This window comes from Chrysochloris asiatica, unplaced genomic scaffold, assembly GCF_000296735.1.
Source record: "Chrysochloris asiatica unplaced genomic scaffold, ChrAsi1.0 scaffold00279, whole genome shotgun sequence".
NCBI classification, from domain to species: Eukaryota; Metazoa; Chordata; class Mammalia; order Afrosoricida; family Chrysochloridae; genus Chrysochloris; species Chrysochloris asiatica.
The window spans coordinates 148,654-165,286 of NW_006408797.1; the positions used below are offsets into that span (position 1 = coordinate 148,654).

The following is a 16,633-nucleotide window of genomic DNA, read 5'->3' on the forward strand; positions in this document are numbered from 1 at the left end:
AGTATGGAATTACAAGCCACTTTCACTAGGCGTCTTTGTGACAGAGAACGTTAATTCAAACACGTTACATAGTGATGTGGCTAAACACAAAGAAGCAGAGGCTTCATGTAGAGGGAGAGTTTGTGAAAGAGTGCATGGTAGTTGCTGTTACCACCAGACAAAGTAAAATTTTTTCAGAGCGTTAGTTTGTCTCGAAAGATTGTCTCAGATCAGATTAATAACTTAGCACAAGATACTGAAAAAACATTGAAGGATTCTGCAGGAGATTTCCAATTTTTCTCTCTGGCTTGTGATGAGACAATGGACACAGCAAATACTGCCTAAGTGGCCATTTTCATTTGTGGGATAACTGCAGAGTTTGACATGAGAGAGGAACTGCTGTCACTGGAAGCCATGCATGGCATTACTAGAGGTAAGGACTTGTTTGAGACTTCTTTTATCAATGGAAAACTTGATCTAAGATTTAAAAAGTTAAGTGACCTTACTGTAGATGGAGCTCTAGCCATCACTGGGTTACAAAAAGGGTTAATTGCATTTGCCAAGAAAGAACTGACTCATCTCAGTCATGATGCAAATGATTTACTTATGTGGCTCTGCAGGATAATGAGCTGCCCTGCAAACCCACTAGTGGCTCCTTGGAAACCCTATACAGGGTCACTATGAATCCAAACCGACTTGGTGGCACTCAACCAGCAACCAGACCAGCATCATGCACCAAGAAAGTCTCTGTACACTGTCATTGAGGCTAAACAATGTGATGTCAACAGTAGTGTCATGTGTAAGATTTGTCAAAAGCTGAGGTCTTAACAACCACCAGTGAAGGTTTACAGACAAGCTGATCAGCTTTACATTCAACAAATTATATGCTTTGGTTTGTCTCAATGGTTACAATCCCCTCCCTGCAACAACAGTTATCCTACTTCATCACTGGGCTCCCCATTTATATCTTATATTTCACAAATGAACAAAGCAAAAATATTTGATGTACACATAGCAAACACAAATATGTATTTATTTAAATGTCCAAAGGGCACATTTTGCAAGTCAGTCTCCTGCCCATAGGCAAATAGCCTTGCTCTGTCCACGTTCCTAGAACCCACAACTGCTCTGCCTCTCCATGCCACCACCTCTGCCAACATCTCTGCTGTTGCTCTTTTCTAGGTAGAGATCTCACACTCGACTAATGCTTTTCTTTCTGGAGGGTCTTGTTTCTTAAATGAAAGATTAACTACTCCCTTTTAGTAACACATCTTCTACAATTACAGTTTTAATAATCACAATTAATCCTGATAACAATTACTCACAATTGAATCATAAAAGCCTGTCACCATCATTCCCCATCCCCTTTCACCAGATCTATCTGGAAAACAGGGAAATTATTCCTTCGGCATTCTACCTTACTCCCTTCATTTTGATGGTAAGCATGCTCATGAAACTTGTAAGCCAGTCACTTTGCAATTTTATAGCTCTCCCACCCCCAATATTTGATAACCAATGTCTAAATTTCTTGTGCCTATCACTCAGTCCTGCTATAGCAGTGTAGAATAAACACTGCACATCTAACCAGAATGTCAGCAGTTCAAAACCACCAGCCACTCCTCAGAAACCCCATTCAGGATAGCTATGAGTTGAAATCAGCTCAGCAGCACACAACAATAAACTAAACAACAGTCAACCCAATACACTGAGGAAACAAGCTTGTTCCTTGATATAAAGAATCCTTTTATTCTGATTGAAATTTTGAGCAATTGCATCCATAAGCAAAGATCCAACTCATCAAATTGTAGCAAATCATACTTGCTCACAGTATCAACCATCTTTATCTTCATCTGGTCCAGGTCTGGTCAGCTAGCCATCCAAATTAGGTCAAATAGGTACCAGGTGCAAGTTTGGGAGTCACACCTTACTGCACTTCACCAGCTGGCCACTTCACTCTCACCTAGCCCCCAGGAGATAGGTTAGTACCCATGGGTTCAGAAGGTCACACATCTCCTTAAACATAAGACCAGCCAGCCCTTCCTCTTCTCTCTCTCTCATCTTAAGGTCAACGAGTGTCAATGGAATAAGGTCAAACTCACTCCAGGTCTTCATTGCTACATTTACCTCACTTTCATTTACAGGTAGACTCAGGTAGTCACCAGAGAGCATATTAGACTGCTCATGGGTTCCCTTTTAAGTTTCAGTCCTAGAAGGGGATGTTCCCTGTATTGGGCATTTTGAATCTGACAATCATATTAACTATACCATGAATGGCAAAGGGGAGAGGAATGGTATCACATTCATCATCAAAAAGAACATTTCAAGATCTATCTAAAGTATAAAGTTGTCTGTGATATGATAATATCCATGCACCTACAAGGTAGACTTGGTGTGGTACTATAGGATATGCACTCCAACACAAGGTCAGTTTAAACTGCAGGTTTGGCAGTTCAAACTCACCAGTCATTCCTTGAAAACCCTATGAGGGGTACTATGAGTCAGAACCTATTTGACGACACTAACAACAACAACAACAACAAGCATTTTCTTCAGTTTGAAATTGACCAAACAGGCAATCAAACTGTATTAATAATTGCTGGTAACTGGAATGCAAAGGTTGGTAACAAAATAAGAAGGATCAGTAGTTGGAAAATATGGACTTGGTGCTAGAAATGATGCTGGAGGTCGCATGATAGAATTTTGCAATACCAATTATTTGTTCATTGAAAATACCTTTTTAAACAACATAAAAGATGACTATACACATGGACCTCACCAGGTGGACTACACAAACCTTAATTTGACTACATCTGTAGGAAGAGATGGTGGAAAAGCTCCATATCATCAGCCAAAACAAGGCCAGGGGCAGACTGTGGACTAGACAATCAAATGCTCATATGCAAGTCCAGGCTGAAGCTGAAGACAATTAAAACAAGTCCAAGAGAGCCAAAATATGATCTTATATATATCCCACCTGAATTTAGAGATAATTTCAAGAACAGATTTGATGCATTAGACACTAATAACCAAAGTTCAGAAGAGTTTTGTGATGAAAACAATGTACAATATCATTAATATCACATGCAAGTAAAATTTTGCTCAAGGTAATTAAAAAATGGCTGCAACAATGCTTTGACAAGGAACTGCCAGATGTTCATGTTGGATTCTCATGAGGATGTGGAACAAAGGATATCATTACTGATGTTAAGTGGATCTTAGCTAAAAGAAGATGTTTGCCTGTGCTTCGTGGACTCTGCAAAGGATTTCGACTATGTGGATCACAACAAGCTATGGACAGCATTGTGGAGAATGACTATTTTAGACACCTAATTGTGTTCATGAAGAATCTGTACATAGAAAAAGAGGCAATCATTCAAACAGAGCAAAGAAACACTGAATGGTTTAAAATTAGTAATGTGTGCTCCGAGGTTGCATTCTTTCACTATACTTGTTCAGTCTGTATGCTGAGCAAATAATGTGAGAAACTGGATTATATGAAGAAGAATGTGGTATTAGGTTGGAGGAAAACTTATTAACAATCCATGATATACAGATGATACAACCTTGCTTGCTTATAGTGAAAAGGGCTTACAATACTTACTGATGAAGATCAAAGACCACAGTCTTCAGTATGGGTTGAACCTCAGTGTAAAGAAAACAAAAATCCTCACCACTAGAGTAATAAATAATCTCATGTTAAATGGAAAAAATGTTGATGTTGTCAAAGACTTTGTTTTGCTTGGATCCACTTTCAACACTCATGGAAGCAGAAGTCAAGAAATTAAATGATGTGTTGCACTGGGCAATTCTGCTGTAGAAGACCTATTTAAAGTGTTCAAAAGCAAAGATGTCAGTTTGAGGATTCAGGTGAGCCAGACCAAAACTGTGGTGCTTTCAATAACTTCATATGCATGTGAAAGTTGGTCAGTGAATAAGGAATACTGTAGAAGAATTGATGCATTTGAGTTATGGTGTTACAGAAGAATATTTAAAGTACCATGGACTGCTAAAAGAACCAACAATCTGTTTTGGAAGAAGTACAGCCAGAATGATCCTAAGATCTAGGATTGTGTGACTTTGTCTCTCATACTTTGGACATATTGCCAGGAAGACCCAATCCCTGGAGAACAACATTATTCTAAGTAAAGTGGAGGGTCAGTGTAAAAGAGGGAGACCACTAACATGATGGATTGGCACACTGGCAGCAGCAATGAGCTCAAAGGATGTTTCAAGACTAGACAGTGTTTGGGTCTTTTATGCCTAAGGTCACTATGAATCAGGCCCGACTCAAAGGTATTCAGTCTTGTCAGTCTTGACTCATAATGACTCTGTATAGGATTTCAAAGGCTTTAAATCTTCACGCCAGCAGAAAGCCTCATCTTTTTCCCTTGGAGAAAGAGCTTACCATATGGAGCCACCATGATCCTATATATAAAGTAAGATGTGCCTGCCACTAATCTCAGACAACAGTCGTGTGGTATATAGCAAAGTTGTTGTGGTGATGCAGGATACATGACACATCTTAACCTTGACTCTAATCAAATAACCACATTTATAAGTCTCCAACAGGATATATAAAACATTTCTGATTTTATAGGATACCTGGGCATTTTTAGACATTTGTTCTACTATGTATGTCTTCCAATAACCATTACTTAATATGAGCACTAGATTTTTGTTTCATAACAGGAAACTAAAAGTGAAATGGTCATAAATCAATGAGAATGTGTCCATTTAAGATACTCTTTTAGGCTAGTTGCAACAACAACATATATTTATTTTGTCTTATATTTATATAGAAAAGGAATGAAGGTTTGGTTTGGTTTTGTTCGGGTCTGTTTTTTTTCTCTTTCTCTTTTTTTGGGGGGCGTGGGGAGTGGTTGGGAGTAAAGAGATAACATTAGGGTTAGGCTTATGACTAGTTCTAGGTTAGTCCTAGGGTTTCCTTAAGTGTTAGTATTATGGATTGAACTGGGGTTAATGTTAGGGGTAGGAGCAGGGGTTGGGCTATGATTAGAGCTTGATCTAATTTTAGAATTATGGTTAGGTTCATTTTATTTCTTTCTTGAGCTCTATTTGATTTCCTGTTCATTGGGAAATTATATAACTAAACTATTCCTTCTTTTTACTTTGGGGGTATTATTGTTATAAACTAATATCTCTGGTTCTCTAGATTTGTTTCACTTTGGATACCTCTACATCTAGACTGAGTTCTGGGTCATATTGTCATATATGTTAATCTCAGTTTGTTGTCTGTTGTTGATCTGGATTTTACAAATACTTTAAATTTCTGTTTATCTACAAATGTCCTAATTTCTCCATCATAAGCACTGGTGTGGCACTGAAGGATAAGCACTGAACTGAAAATTTGGTTTCAGCTGCAAGGTCGTCAATTTGAATCCACCAGCTGCTCCACAGAAACCCTATATGGGATAGCTATAAATTGGAACAGACTCAATAGCACTAAACAACAACAACAAAAGTATATGTGTGTGTGTGTGTGTGTGTTCTGATGTGGCACTGTAGGATAAAGCAATGGACCAAAAGGTCAGTTTAAACTGCAAGGTTGGAAGTTCAAATCCACCAGCCACTCTTTGGAAACTATACAAGGTCACTATTACTGGAAACGACTCAATGTTGTCGTTAGGTGCTGTCAAGTCGGTTCCAATTCATAGTGACCTTATGCACAACAGAACGAAACACTGCCCAGTCCTTCGCTATCCTCACAACTGGTATACTTGAGCCCATTGCTGTAGATACTGTGCCAATCCATCTCATTGGAAGACTTCTTTTTCTCTGACCTTCCACTTTACCAAGCATAATGTCCTTCTCCAGGGACTTGTCCCGCCTATTAATATGTCTGAAGTATGAGAGACGAAGTCTTCCATCCTTGCTTCCAGGGAGCATTCTGGCTGTAACTCTTCCACAGACCTATCTGTTCTTCTGACAGTGCCTTTAATATCCTTCTCTAACACCATAAGTCAAATGCATCAATTTTTCTTATTCATTGTCCAACTTTTACATGCATGAGTCTATTGAAAATACCAAGATTTGGATCAGGAGCACTTTATCCTCAAACTGACATCTTTGCTCTTGAACACTTTTTTTTAATGTTTTATTGTGAATTATATGATAGTTTACATGAGAGAATTTTAGTTTTACATTCATTCCATCGTACATCATTTCATTGCCATGGTTCAAATCCCCTCCTTGCATCATCAACCGACCAAAGGGTATACCCTACAACCCCCACGCCCCACACCCCCCATTCCCCGCCAGTCTTCAGAACACAGTCCCTCTCCTTCTCTGGATCCAAAGTCCCCAGCCACTTCATCACTCCACGTCATTGTCTCTGTCTCTATCTCAGGCATCTCTCCTTTTCTGGGTAGGGTCCTGCTCTCGACTCTTCTGCATTGATGGTCCTAGAGACCTCCGCTCCTAGCTCCTAGACTGGAGAATTAATCACTCCCTTCCTTGCTACAAAACATCTACCTTTGCATTTCTCTTGAACACTTTTACAAGGTCTTGTGCAGCACATTTGTCTAATGCAATACATCATTTGATTTCTTGACTACTGTTTCCATGAGTGTTGATGGTTGATGTGAGCAAAAGGAAGTCTTTGACAACTTCAATCTTTTCTCCAATTATCATGTTATTTATTGATCCAGTTGTGAGGATTGTATTTTCTTTACATGGAGGTACAATCCATAGTGATGGCTGTGGTCATTGATCTTCATCAGCAAGTATTTTAAGTCCTCTTCACTTTCAGAAAACAAGGTTGTATCATCTGCATATCGCAGGTTGTTAATGAGTCTTCCCCCAACTCTGATGCCACGTTTTTCTTCACTTAATCCCACTTCTTAGATTATTTGCTCCGCATACAGATTGAATAACTATGGTGAAATAATACAACCTTGGTACACACCTTTCCTGATTCTAAACCATTTACTATCCCTTTGTTCTGTTCAAAGGACAGCCTCTTGGTCTGTATACAGGTTCTTCAAGAACACAATCAAGTATTCTGGAATATTCATTCTTTTCAATGTTATCCATTGCTTGCCATGACCCACACAGTCAGAAGTCTTTAGCCAATAAAGCACAAGTAAACATCTTTCTGGTAATCTCTGCTTTAACCAAGGTCCATCTGATGTCAGCAATGATATCCCTAGTTTCACATCCTCTTCTGAATCCAGCTTCAGTTTTAGGCAGTTCCTTGTTGATGCACAGTTGCAGCGGCTTTTGAATTTTCTTCAACACAATTTACTTGCCAGTGATATTAATGATATTGTTTGATGATTTCCAAATTCTGTGGAGTCAACTGTCTTTGGAATAGGCACAAATATGTATCTTCCAATTGGTTGGCCACTTAGCTGTCTTCCAAATTTCTTGGCATAAATGAGAGAGCACATCCAGTGAGTGCTGTACCAGAACTCCTAACAGATGAATATTGAGAGATTTGTCTTCAAGTTCACCAATCCAGCCTTTCATTAATTCAATTCTACTTCCCTGCCCCTTCTACACATCCTCTGTTTCTGAAATCTTAGTATTTATCTTCTGGATTTCTATTGCTATTTTTGTATGGCTTCTCATTTTTCATTTATTTCGTCAATTTGTTCTTATAGTGTTTTCCTGAATTCCTCTAAAGTTTTGTTTGTGTTTTCCTTAATTTCATTGGTGGATTGCTTGATAATTCCATCAATCTTTTGAAGGCACTTGAATATCATTCTTTTTAGTCTCTTACCAGATAGTTCCAATTCTATTTCTGGTATTATATTTTCTGGCTGTGTATTTTGGTCACTCGTTCAAGCTACTGTGTCTTGTTCTTCATGCAAGCTGAAATTATCTCTGCCCCATTGTTTTGTCATTGTATTTATATTTAATTGATGATTGTGTGTTGTTTTACTTTTAGGTACTCACCACTTGTCTCTAGATAGAGACTAGAAGTGTATATACTCTTCGTTCACTGTTTTTTGTGACGTAGTTCAAAGCTATTTTGTGTAATGTTGGCTGCTAATTACCATTGATCATTTGGTGTAGGAGTGGAAAGTGGCACTTACATAGTGAGCCAAAGGAGGCACCCATATAGCTGGGCAATATGGACACATTTGCTGTCACTCAAAACCAAATAACAGCAATAAAAGATCTGATGAGGTGAAATTCAAGTGCCTCCATGCACGCAAGTTGCATGCCCAGCTCCCTGGCACCTGACACTAGGCAGAGCAGAGGCTGTGCCGAAGGAGATGCCACAGGCCACTGGATGGTCCAAGGTGGGATCTGGCCATACCATATGCCCCTCACCACCAATCTTCATTGCTGTGACCTGTGCTTCCAGGCCACTGTCTCTATCAACAACCACCCACAAAAGCTGAAGATGACTGCTGCACCATGCCAGCCAACAACCCACCCATCTCGCTCCTATTTTGCTGCTCCTGCTCAGCTTCATCACCCATTCAGAACTCAATTTGCTTCTCTATCCTTTCCTTTGAAACTCAAGGTTCTAGAATTACCATCCATATTTTTAACACTTGATTTCTGATGTCTTTGTTGCAGAAGGTATGCTCAGCATGTCTGCACGTCTTTGGAACTCAACAATGTTGATGAGTGAGGAGTGGGGTGTACTTGTACAGCACATCAATGCATGAGAACATACCCAAAAGATTGAAAACAGAGACTCAGACACCTATAAACCAATATTTATGGCAACATTATTCACAATAACCAAAAGATGGAAACAACCCAAGTGCCCATCAACAGATGAATGGGTCAAAAAATGTTGTATATCTGTATATAGCCATGATAGGCACAGGGCCTGGAGTATGTCTTGCTATATATTATAAATATGGTTGAAACTTGAAAGCATTATGCTGAGTGAAACGTCAGACATACACAAAAAGAAAGATACTGAATGCTCCATTAATATGAAATACCTAGAATAGACAAATTGCATATAGGCCAATGTTTGTTAAAAATGTCATAGGTAACTACAAAATTAATTCTAAAGTTGCAAAATCTTTTCCTTTTATATTGTTTTTCCAACCGTTTTTGACAGACCTCTGGTAAGCTCCTAAACTCCAGGCCCTGTGACATCTCGTCCAATGGACAAAGAGGGCAGGTGCCAGGTGAGCAAGTGCCAGGACCTCATCGGACCCTCGTGCAAGTGGGCGGGAGCAGGCAAGCCCTCATACGCATGCGCACGGGGCGGGGTTGTACCTCAGGCCTGCGCGTTGCCGCTCAGCTGGCTGGGGGCGGGGCGGCTCCGGCGAGCTCGCGCCGCTGCGGCCGCCTGGTGAACTGGACTTTGTGCTTTATAGACACTCTTTTGGGCACGTCCTCTTCGAGCCGCCCCGCCCCGCCCCGCCCCGCCCCGCCCCGCGAGGTGCCCACATCAAGGCAGGGCAGACACCAGGGCATGGAGAGCGGGGTCCCGAAGACACGACAGCACGCGGCCTGACCTCCCCCCGGACCTCGCCGAGGGGTCCATGGACGCGCACCCGTGGGCGGGCCTTGGGCGTGAGGGCGGTACGGACAACCCGGAGGTCGGCGAGCGGCGGGACACCGGCGAAGGCGAGGGCCAGCCTCGCGCTCGGCCTCGCTCAGGCTGCGCGCGCGCGCTCCCGCTGCAGCCCGGGCCGCGCTTGCCCCGCCTCTCGGCCCCGGTCCCGGAGCCCGGTCTGAGGTCGGCGGCGGCCGGAGGGACCATGAGCGGAGCGGCGCGGGCGGGCCCGGCCCGGCTCGCCGCGCTCGCGCTGCTGACATGCAGCCTGTGGCCGGCTCGGGCCGACAACGCGAGCCAGGAATATTACACGGCGCTCATCAACGTGACGGTGCAGGAGCCCGGCCGTGGCGTCCCGCTCACGTTCCGCATCGACCGCGGGCGATACGGGCTCGACTCGCCCAAGGCCGAGGTCCGCGGCCAGGTGCTGGCGCCGCTGCCCATCCACGGAGGTGAGTGCCAGCCAGGAGCGGCGGCGGGCGGGGGTCCCCGCGTACTGGGGCGCCAGGCGCAGGGGGGCTGCTGCGCCTGGCGGGGGCGTCTCGCCGCACGGCGTCGCTCGGCTGGCAGACCCCGGGTCCAGGTTTTCTCTGGGGAGAACCTGGCCTGCTCCCGGTTTCTAAGTAAGCCTCCGGAAGCGTTTCTAGGTTTTGTCCTCTCTTGTTGAAAGGCTTAGAACATTTTTTTCTTTTAGGTGGCTTGTTTACTGGAGGGCATTGAACTGCGAGTTTCAGGGGCAGCTCAGACAAAGGAGGTGGTGGGAAAGGGCAAAACTAATCCTTGGTGGATGAGATCTTAACCTGTGTTTTACAATCAGCAGGTTTGTTCCTTAAATCTTGGACTTAACATTACATTAGATCTGCAAGGATGAGGCCTTTCGAACGTAAAAACGTACCGTTTTTCTTAAATGGCAAATGAGAAGGAGGTGGACAAGGAAAATGGGCATCTTCCCTGTTGCTTTTGGCTCTCGTTCCGCCCCAGTAGTTTGACGGTAATGTGACTCCTGAAAATCTCACATTATGAAGAATCTGATACCAGTTGGAGCTAGTAGCCAAGTTTTCAGGTCACGGATGCCAACCAAAGGAGAAATAGATATATTTTTCAAGAATTGTCATTGAAGCCCTGTCATTTGGCTTACCCTGATGTCTTCCTAGAAACTTGGGCTCTGTACAGTTTAATTATTTAGCATAAGACATACATATTTGGATACATTACTGGTAATGTTTTTAAGGAAACTTTTTCCACATTGTAAAGTATGTTTTGTTTTGTGAACTTTTGGGAAAATGTCTACCTTCGCCACTTCTCACCCTAAGAAGGGATTTTTTTTTTTTTTTTTTTTTTAACCAGCTATTCATGATAAGGAGCTCTGGTAGCGTAGTGGTTACAAATCGGGCTGCTTATCTCACGGTCAGCAGTTGGAAACTACCAGCTGTTCCGCGAGGGAAAGATGAGGCTTTCTGCTCCCGTAAGGATTTACAGCCTCGCCCTGTACAGGGTCGCTATGAGTCGGAACCGACTCCACGGCACGTAACAATAACAACAAATTCATGTTAAGGTAACCTAAAGTCACATAAGGTAGTGGTGTTTGTTGTTTTACTATAAAATATAAAAACATCACACTCCTGAGATCTCTGTATGCTGAAGTGGTAATTTTTCTTTTTGGAGGTACTGGGGCTAGGAAAAAAGCAGCCCACAAGACTCCCCAACTTAGGCCAGCCTTTTAAAAGTTAATAAAAAGTGCTTAAGGAGTCCTGGTGATGCACTGGATAAGTGCTAACCAAAGGTCAGTGTTTCGAACCCACCAAAACCTGTGCTAGAAGTCTCTACCAGCCAGAATAGACTCAACAGCAATGGGTTTTGTGATTTGAAGGTGCATTTTTCATTTCTTTGTTAAAAGCGGAAGTTGGGTTACAGTTTGCCATAGAAACAATTCTGCCTTTCGTTCATTCAGTAAATATTTGGGTGCTTTCTCTGTGCCTGTCACGGGTGTTGGGACACATCATGTTGCCAAACTGTGGCACTAACAATGGTAGTCTTATATTCTGGTTGGGAGAACTGTGAGGGTCATGTGGGAAGTTCGGAAGAGAGAGAGGCAAGCTGTTCTGGAGCAAGAGCTGCCCCTGTGGAGTGTTTTGAAATTTGTGGTTTGTCTTGGTTCCCCCAGGTACCCCAAGTTCGTGATCCTCACTTTAGAATTCTGCCTGCAAAGTATTCTCTGTGCCACAATAACTTGTTTGTTTACCTATCACCCCAAACAAAAGCCCCGTCTTTTGAGAAGGCTATTAGGAAAGAATATGCACTGATGTGTGGGTGAAAGGCAGCCCCTCTCAACTCTGAAAATAACATTCATTGTAGGATAATGTGCTGTGCCTTTGCTGTGTGACACTGGGAAAGAAACTAATCTGTTTTGCTTCAGTTTCCTCATCTATAAAATGGAATGATTAATATAATTTTCTTGTAAGACTTAGGAGGTGTAAGTAGATTTTGCATTCTTAAATGAAGAAACTTGATAACCTAAATGAGTCTTTAATTGCTGGCTGCAACAAAATGGAAAAATTAGGCCAGTGTGTGTGAAAGCTGAGTCTGAGGCCAGTTCCCTTGGGCTTTTCTCATCTTTTTCTTGATTCTTTAGAACCAGTAGTCCTTGAGTTGATTCTGACTTAATGCGAAGCCTTATGTGTTAAAAGTAGCACTGAACTCCATAGGGTTTTTTGTTTTTGTTTTTAAGGTTTTTTATTGTGGATTGAGTGAAAGTTTACAGGGCAGATCATCAGTTTTACATTCAACAAATCATAAACCTTGTTTCATTATAATGATTATAATACTCTCCATGTACCATCAGTTAACAGTATTTCTCTCTATTCACTTTCTTTTTCTTAAAAAAAAAAACCCCAAAAACAAAAGCACTCAGGCATATATAATGATTTACACCTCCAAAAGGGCATATTCTGCATGTCTGCCTCTTGGCCACCAGCTCTTAGATCCTCTCTTCCCATGAATCTAGCGTTCTCAGCCACTCCCTCTGTCCATGATCCCATCTCTGCCTCTGTCTCTGGCGTTGCTGTTTCTCTGGATAAGGTCCCTCATTCTGCTTGTGCTCTTCTCCCTAGATGGTCCTAGGGTCCTCTGTTTCTAGACTGTAAGATTAACCACTCCCTGTTTTTATTACAAAACTTCTACCTTTACAATTGTGACAGTCTCAAATAGTCATGATAACAGTTATTCACTATTGAATCATACTAATCTTATCCCCATCTCTTTTCACCAGACCCGTCTAGAGAATATGAAAACTATTGAGTGGAGACTATTTCTCCACCCCCATACTCTTAAACTAAACTCCCTCTAGAATCCTTGTAAGCCAGAAACATCATGCCTTTATTGCCCCCTCATTAAAGGCAGCCAGTGTCTAAGTTGCCCGTCCCTATCTACCCTGTGTACAGAGGGGTTTGTGATACTTGATGTGAAGGCTCCTTCCCTCTCTGTTGGTATTTAGAGTTACTACCTCCATGAGTATAGGTCAGATTCATCAAATTGTAGCAATTTACCCATTTCCTTTATCCAAAAAAAAAAAAAAAAAATTTTTTTTTTTACAATCTTCCTCTAGTCGAGTTCTGATTATCAAGCCATCAAGGCTAGGCCAAATGGGTACTGTCTGCAAGTTTGGGTGTTCTTGTGCATCTCCCCTTACTTCATATCAGCTGCATGCTTCACTCTCAGCTCTAGCCCTCTGTGGCTGTGTCCTTGTCCATGGGCTCAAGTGTCCCCAGGTCTCACCACACTTTGGACCAACCAGCCCTTCCTTTTCTCTCTCTCATCTCTAGGTCAACGGAGTGAATGGACTGCGGTTGAACTGAGCCCATTTCTTCGTTGCTGCCTTTACTCCTCTTCCACTCACCAGTAGATCAATATGGTCGCCAGCAAGCTTACATGCCTGTTTGTGTGTTCCCTTTGAGTTTAAGACTTTTGAGTGGAGTTTGCCCTGAAGGAACTTGATTGCTTGCCTTGATGACTTCCTGGCGAACAGCCTGCTTATTCTTGTAGTAGCCAGTCATGCTGACATTTTTGTTTTGTGTTTTTCCTTATGATCTTTCTTTGAACATCTTCTGTTGCTCTAGCTGTTCCAAGCTGGTCTGCTTGTCCTTGCTAGTGGGGATGTTCCACCTCATAAGGTTCTGGATGGGACTCAGGATTCCACCTAAAGTTCTATACTCTGCAAAGGCTTTGCCGGAGGCCTATTTCACTGAGCAAGTTCTAGAACTCCTTTTAGGTATTCCAGTCAGTTATAGGCTGAAGATGGGCTTACAAGTTTACTGTAATCATGTTTCCCAACATTCCTTTCTATCCTACTCAAGTGTCTATTTTGCAATAGTAGGCAATGGAAAGCAATATTTATAAGACAGTCAAGCATCTTAGTTTTATTTCCCCTCTTCAAACTATGCCTAGATCCCTGTATCACAGAGCCCTGTGTTCCAAGGTTGAGCATGCATCACTATTTACCTCTGTCCCATTTATGCCATGCAAACCTGTTTCAGTGTTCCCCTATCTATCTTGTTCTTCTACCTTCAACACCTTCTTGTATTGCCCTCCCAACACCTGATCTAACCCCAACCCAAGCCCCACTGTTGTGGTTACCTTATATTAACTCTTCCTTATATTGTTGTTGTTGTTAAGTGCCGTCGAGTCGGTTCCGACCCATAGCGACCCTGTACAGGGTTTCCGAGGCTGTAAATCCTTACGGGAGTAGAAAGCCTCATCTTTCTCCCGCGGAGCGGCTGGTAGTTTCGAACCGCTGACCTTAAGGTTCGCAGCCCGATTCGTAACCACTACGCTACCAGAGCTTCCTTATATTAACCTTATATTAATTCTTCCTTCCATTTAAGACAGTCTATTTTATCCTGTAATCTACCTGACCTCACCACCTGGATCTCTGTTCCTGTATGTTTACCTTCCTTCACATTGTAATTGTTTTGACCATAGACTATTTCCCAGATCCTCTGTTCTTACCATTTTATTCTGTTCTTGACGCTTCCATTTGTCGATTGAGTTCAGGGTGATGCTGCCACATACGTCATTCTCTGGTTGTTGTCTGTTCTTGTTGGTTCTCAGTCCACAGAACTTCCTTTAGAATGTTTTTCATAGCAGGGTTGGCTTTGGCAAAATCCTTTAGCTTCTGTTTATCCTGGAATTTTTTGATTACATGTTTGTATTTGATTGACAGCTTTGCCAGGTAGAGGATTCTTGGTTCGCAAATTTTTTGTTCCCGTTTTATATATGTCTCCCCATTGCCTTCTTGCCTGCATGGTTTCTGTTGAGAGATCCGAGCTTAATTTGATTTGCTTGCCTTTGTATGTTACACTTCTCCTTTCCTTAGCTGCTTTCAGGATTCTGTCCTTGTCTGATTTTGGAAAGCTTGATTATTACATGTCTTGGTGATTGTCTTTAATGTCTATCCTCCCTGGGGTTCGTTGAACTTCTTGAATGCTTATCTTTTCGCTTTTCAAGGATATTAGGGAAATTTTCTTCCAGAAGCTCTTCAACTATCTCCCCTGTGGACTTGCTTGATTCTACCTGTTCCAGAATGTCAATAATTCTTAAGTTATTCCTCTTCATGTTGCCCAACATGAATCTTAGGCCTTCTTCAGTTTTTGTTATCTTTTTTTGTACTTGTTCTGTCTTAGTAGTGTTGAGACATTTATCTTCTAGGTCACTAGTTTTGGCTTCTATCTCTTCAGTTCTTCTCCTTTTCCCTTTCAGTGTATTGTCCATTTCTGATATTCTATTATTATTCGTTTGGACCTCTTTCTGTAGGTTTTGAATTGTTTCCAATGCTTGTATCTATCTTATTTGATTGTTCCTGTAGCACTTACCTGACTTCTTCCTTATTTTTCTCAACTCCATTATATAGTGTTTTGATACATTTTATAATCATTTTTCTGAATTTCTTCTCAGACATTTTCAAAGTCTGCCCTTCTTCCAGTGTGGAGTGTAGGTCTACTTCCAGCTCATTAGCCTCAGTCACTTTATCTTGTTTCTGGACATGTGCTGATATGGTCATCTTGTTTTTGTTTTTGGACATATTCATGAGTTATCTGTGGCTTTAATACTTAAATGGGCGTGTATTTTGGTATTTTTTATGCTTTCTGATTGCTTCCAGGTAGATGTGATCAGGAGATGGCCTTCCCTTTTCACTCTTCTCCCTGAGAAATTTCAAGATGCCACAGTTAGTTGTTGCGACATAACTCAGGATTTAATTTTTGGCTTATTTCCTTTTTAGTCTGCCTGTCCCGCTCCAGTATCATTGTTCAGGTCTTTTTCCTAGTGATAAACATTTCAGGGCCGGCTATGACTGTTTTGTACTGCCATTTGGTTTTAAGTGGAAATGGTCACTTTAAATTTTGAGGAGGTCTATGCTCATGCTTAGTAGAACTCTCTGGTGGTGAAGATGGGGTGTTCACTCACTCAGGCAACCCTTCTAGTCACCAGAATGGAAGGTGTGCAGACAGCAAGAGACCAGTGAACAGATACAAAAAAAAGAATGTCCATACTTTATCTCCGGGATTCTGTCAGCTGCCCGTGGCTGCTTGATTCTTCCCCTGCTTGGTCTCTCCCAAGATGGCTGCTCTGGGAGCAGCTGTGTATCTTGGGCTAGAAAGCAATGGATTTGTTGCTTCTGCTACAAATTCCACTAGCTATAAGCCTTCCAACCTTCTGAATATTCCTTTATATGTGGTTCAGAGTTCTGGCACCATCCCCCGAGCCTGCTTCATCCAGTATTCTGTGTTGTTACTGATGGAGCTCCTCACTGCACTTCCACCCGACCCGCCACCTTGTTTGTTCTCTCCATAGGATTTTTAATGACCGATTTTTCAGAAGTAGATCACCAGACTTTTCTTTTGAGAGTCGGATAAGCACTGAAACAGAAGATTGGTTTCAACCACAAGGTCGGTGGTTCAAACCACCAGCTAGCTGTTCCTCAGAAACCCTATGCAGGGTCACTATAGTTTTAACTGATTTGATGGCACTTAAAGGAGTATTCCAGAACACTTAATTGTACTTCTGAGAAATCTGTACCTAAACCAAGAAGCAGTTGTTCGAACAGAACATGGGAACACTGAATGTTTTAAAATTGGGAAAGGTGTGAGACAGGGTTGTATTCTTTCA

The 16,633-nt window shown here is 42.1% G+C and overlaps 2 protein-coding genes across 3 annotated transcripts in view; both read left to right on the plus strand.

Annotated features, from left to right (window-relative positions):
* Window positions 1-9,430, plus strand: part of RASGEF1C (RasGEF domain family, member 1C) — a 142,636-nt gene extending 133,206 nt beyond the window's left edge. Inside the window, exon 6 of the mRNA XM_006874462.1 lies at window positions 9,029-9,430. Coding sequence (XP_006874524.1) covers window positions 9,029-9,430 — 402 coding nt within the window. The remainder of the gene's footprint in view (window positions 1-9,028) is intronic.
* The window catches only part of RNF130 (ring finger protein 130), a 226,436-nt gene continuing 219,058 nt past the window's right edge, over window positions 9,256-16,633 (plus strand). For both annotated transcript variants that reach the window (XM_006874443.1, XM_006874444.1), the window contains exon 1: window positions 9,256-9,924. In XM_006874443.1, the coding sequence (XP_006874505.1) occupies window positions 9,459-9,924 (466 nt within the window). In that variant the 5' untranslated portion in view covers window positions 9,256-9,458. The remainder of the gene's footprint in view (window positions 9,925-16,633) is intronic.